Below are 4,424 nucleotides of genomic sequence, written 5' to 3'. Positions count from 1 at the left end.
CAGAAAACAGTGGTAATCCTGGAGTGACCAATGATGAAAAGCACTTCCCAGACAGCTCAGATACAGCTGGAGCTTCATCTGCAAATATAGTTTCCTCAACAATGAGAATGATCTTTGAGACGAACAGTAAAAAGTTGGCGGAAGACAGTTCATGCATGCTCACAACTCCCGTCTGGAAAAGTGCTTCTGCCGAAGCTGGCTTGCCTACTACTTCAACTCCATCTCCCATTTCATACCCCATTCAGCGAAAGAATGAAGCGAAGAACAAGAAGGTTGCATTTGTATCAGTTAAACCGCCAGCAGCGCGGACTAAAAATGAATCGACGTTCCATTTGAAAGGCACGGAGAAGAAAGGGGGAGATAAAGAAGATCCATTTTTCAATCTCCTTACTGGTGGAAACAAGAATAGTAGTAGTCTCTTGTAAGAAGTACACATTTGGATTCACACCTCAAGAAAGCACAACAGGAAAAGGTTAATTTAGTTATTTGATTGGCACCCAAAACTGAGGCGAGTTCACAAGATTTCTCGGTGTTTGGGCTAATTTTCTACACAAATATCCTTTAGATAAATGGATATAGACAGGAATACCACAACAGGTTCACTCGAAGAAAACGAAGTACCGTTACTGACAACTCATTATAGGTACGGGCCCTATGTCCAGCAGATAGCTCAATTAAATTATTAAATCAACATCATAACAACAGATCAGAGTGGCGCAGCGGAAGCGTGGTGGGCCCATAACCCACAGGTCCCAGGATCGAAACCTGGCTCTGATAAGTACAGTTCTTGAGGAGAGAGCTTCTCAATTATATCCACTCTACTTTTTGTGGGCTCTCCTCTTTTTAATGGCTTAAAAATCACATAAGAAATATTTCTATTTTATTTTTTTTTGGCAATCAGTATTATTAAATCTGAATATATATATATACACATTAATCCATCAACAATCATGGTGAACATATAAGTTACATTTTATTAGCAATACAAGAATTTGTGGTTGATGCCATCAAAATTGGCCTAATATTATGGCATGCTTAGTTCAGCACTCACCACATAATAGGTTATGTGTATGTCACAATAACAAACTCACTGTTCCAACATTTTGAAAACAAACATAAAGTGCAAATAGTTAGAGATTAGTACTAGACAGCAACTTTGAATTGATTATAAATTGATGCATGTGAATCTTAGGTCTTAAGACTTCATAAAGCCCATGTCTGTGTCATTTTAGAAGGTTCCAAAGACTTAGGATCATAAGGCCTTAAATTGCCTCTCTTCAACTACAAGTGTCGGCTGAGTCATTCTTGGGAGGTTCCAAGACTTGATGCTTTGAGATAACCATCAGTTATACATAAATGATTGTGATTATCTAAAACTCCTAGAATTATCTTCATCAATATTCGGACTTGGCTTCTACTGGAGAGTTGTCCAAACTCGCGCTAGAGTCATCAATCACCATTCCCACAAAGAAGAAGCGAGGACGCATAGGGCTAACACCAGTATCTGATTTATGGTAGAAGTAGTAGAAAGCAACCAGCCAATTTCCTTCTCTGGATTTTACTTGAAGGAATCTGAAAGCTGATCTTAAGAGGTCACATGGTTAGACACTGCTGTTCGATGATTTTGAGAAACCAAGCTTCTTCAGACGATTTGTGATAGGATTGACCGGATTTCCACATTTTATGTCCACAATTGCGACCGCATTGATTCCCTTCTTGATGGGCTTTTGCCTTATTGGAGTTCCATCTATTGATATATCATCAGCTGTGAGCATTGGAGTTTCACTACTTCCAGACTGGTGCTTCCGCCTCCTTACAGTTTCAGGGCCTTTATGATTTTTACAACTGTTGCTGCTGCTGCTGCTGCTGCTGCCAACTTCGCCTGCTGACGTTCCAGGTTTCACTCTTCTAGGAGTTGTATCGGCAGCCAAAACAGAGACAGAAGCAGACAATGACGGCACCTTAGATTCAGATTTTGTGGAGTCCAATTCTCTAGTCATCAGGGCACTGATTGTGCCGGTTGTACCTACTTTAATGGATCCTCCACCACCCCTTACAGCTTCTAATGCCTGAACCATAGTGTTCCAACTAGTGTAAGAATCCTGCATGACAAAAGGACCTAGCACATAAGTATTAGATCAAGTCTTGCTTATCTTAAGTTAGGCCTGAAATTTCACTCCACATTTGTATAATGGCAACACGAAACAGATTACTCGGTCAACAACAAATGGATCCTGAAATTTAACAGCACGCATGCAGACAATGGAGATGACAAAATACATACATCAGTATTGAGAAAAGGTGCATGTCCTAGCTAGTGTTGCCGTTTTGGTTGAATGCTCAAACCACTTTCCACGCAAAAATTCACCATCCCCATTGAAATATAATTTCAAATTGTCATTTGATCATCCTCAAAAAACCAAGTAATGGAACTAAAGAAAAGGGCTAGGAGAACAAGAAGATAAACCATCTTCAAGAATCAAGTGATATTCAACAAGCCAGCCTTGGACAGGCTGAAAATGGTCAAGTAGTGCTACTTTCATAGGTCAGTTTCCATAAAACCCAGTCTATGATTGTTCAGATGAACCAATACATGTCAATAAAAACACCTAGATTACCTTATCACATAAGCAATTTCATCATCAAACACATACATCAATTGTCTTGACTACAAAAATTGCACTCGACCATCACATAAAATAACATGGAAACAAACAAACATTTCTTCTTTAAACAACAAAAGATGTGTAATAAAATGATGACAAAAAACTCAGTACACAAACTAACAGCAATCTAGACAGCAAATTACCAACCCATTAATCATCAAACAGCAAAGAATTTGTACAGCAAGTGCATCATATCTACACCATAGGAAATCATAAAACAGTCATGACTGTTAGAGCACACAAGACTAGAGAGTGGATCAAAAGATCAGAACAGTATCTAAGGATTCAGAGCTGAAGTTTACCAACAAAGCTAATAGAATCTTCGGCAAATCAAATCACACAGAGCCCACAAAGCAGATTTCAAGATTTCAAAACAAAAAGTCTCAATCTTGGAAAAAAGTTTTAAGTCAGTGGAATTTGAGGTGAGTACAGAGTAGGTTTGAAGAAATCATCTCACACATCACAACGTGCAATTGGGTCACCATTTTTCCTTTGTAAGCTCTAAATAAAATATAAAGAAAATTATGGGCTCGAGGCAAGATCCCACATAGTTTCTTGCGTTTCTCTCATGAGTTGGGGAGTAAATTACACTTTCGGTCCTTGTGATCAGAATTGATTTTTGGTCCGAAAATTTTTCGAAAAATGATTTTGGTTCTTAATGTTATTATTTGTTATAATTTTGGTTTTAAATTTTTTGAAATGTAATTTTGATTCTTAAACTTTATAAATTATTATTTTAGTCTATTTGATTTCCTCATTCTCAACATTTTTCATCTTAATTTTAACTGTTGGACCAAAATAGTAATAATTTATTAAGTTTAGAACTAAAATTGTGTTACGAAAAGTTAAGGGACTAAAAAATCAATTTTAGCCTAATGTACAGGGATCAAAAGTGTAATTTTCCCTGAATTGGGCTCCCCTTTCACTTTTTGGGGAAAACTATACCACTTATTTGTATTTCGTCCCTAAAGTTGATGTGCGAAAAGTTAAGGGACTAAAAAATCAATTTTAGCCTAATGTACAGGGATCAAAAGTGTAATTTTCCCTGAATTGGGCTCCCCTTTCACTTTTTGGGGAAAACTATACCACTTATTTGTATTTCGTCCCTAAAGTTGATGTGTCAAAATTTTGGTTTCTAATATTTATAAATTCTTATAAATTTCATCTTATTGTCAAATTAGGGATCAAATTCATAAAAATTTGTAAATGTTAAGGACCAAAAATAAAAAAAAGTGGTTATATAAGGATAAAAAATATAACTTACCCTTATAATAATATTTTTTTGTGGTTATTTTTCATTAATTATATTTATAAATATTTATAAGATAAATCATTAATAGGTAATTAATTATATTAAGATTAGAATTGTGACCTCGGGAAAAAAAAACAATTTTCAGTTTAATTTCTAAAAACTTATAGTATAAATTTAAGCTTTTGAATCTAATTTAAATTTTAATATCTTGACAAATATAATAAATATATTTTAAAATAAATAATAATACTGATGTCGTATAATAGTAATTTCGAATAATTGATCATACCTTCATTATGGTTGTGTGGAGTATCAATAGTGGTGAAGTATCGATACTTGTACAAATTCAGGCGACAGTACTATTCAAACGATTCACGTGTATGAAAATTGAGGGTTCTACGTTCTAAGTCATTTGACCTGACCTAATTTGATAATACTTGAATTTTAATCAATGCTTGAAATATTTAGCCTACGAAGCGTAACTTCAGTTATTTTAAAAAAATTAC

The 4,424-nt window shown here is 35.3% G+C and overlaps 2 protein-coding genes and 1 non-coding gene across 5 annotated transcripts in view; 2 read left to right on the top strand and 1 right to left on the bottom strand.

Annotated features, from left to right (window-relative positions):
• LOC105176769 overlaps positions 1 to 425 on the top strand; it is a 4,114-nt gene extending 3,689 nt beyond the window's left edge. Inside the window, exon 10 of the mRNA XM_020698829.1 lies at positions 56 to 425. Within this exon, the coding sequence (XP_020554488.1) occupies positions 56 to 425 (370 nt within the window). The remainder of the gene's footprint in view (positions 1 to 55) is intronic.
• Positions 706 to 777, top strand: TRNAM-CAU. The gene has a single exon. It is a non-coding gene; the product is annotated as a tRNA-Met (tRNA).
• On the bottom strand, positions 998 to 3,186 carry LOC105176708. 3 transcript variants are annotated; one of them, XM_020698848.1, is made up of 2 exons: positions 3,097 to 3,171; positions 998 to 2,102 (listed from the first exon to the last, which is right to left on the bottom strand). In XM_020698848.1, exon 2 carries the CDS (start codon positions 2,076 to 2,078, stop codon positions 1,602 to 1,604), a length of 477 nt encoding a protein of 158 aa, XP_020554507.1. In that variant the 5' UTR covers positions 2,079 to 2,102; positions 3,097 to 3,171; the 3' UTR covers positions 998 to 1,601. The 3 variants fall into 3 exon arrangements, with proteins under 3 accessions (XP_020554507.1, XP_020554508.1, XP_011097904.1); XM_020698849.1 differs by lacking the exon at positions 3,097 to 3,171 and adding an exon at positions 2,814 to 2,934; XM_011099602.2 differs by having other exon boundaries at positions 1,000 to 2,102; positions 2,969 to 3,186.

This window comes from Sesamum indicum, linkage group LG14 (assembly GCF_000512975.1).
Source record: "Sesamum indicum cultivar Zhongzhi No. 13 linkage group LG14, S_indicum_v1.0, whole genome shotgun sequence".
Classification (NCBI taxonomy): Eukaryota; Viridiplantae; Streptophyta; class Magnoliopsida; order Lamiales; family Pedaliaceae; genus Sesamum; species Sesamum indicum.
This window is presented reverse-complemented; position numbering and strand designations above follow the sequence as displayed.

Bases quoted from the DNA above. Each gene is read 5' to 3' on its own strand.
- LOC105176708 (XM_011099602.2), bottom strand. From the start codon at position 2,078: ATGGTTCAGGCATTAGAAGCTGTAAGGGGTGGTGGAGGATCCATTAAA.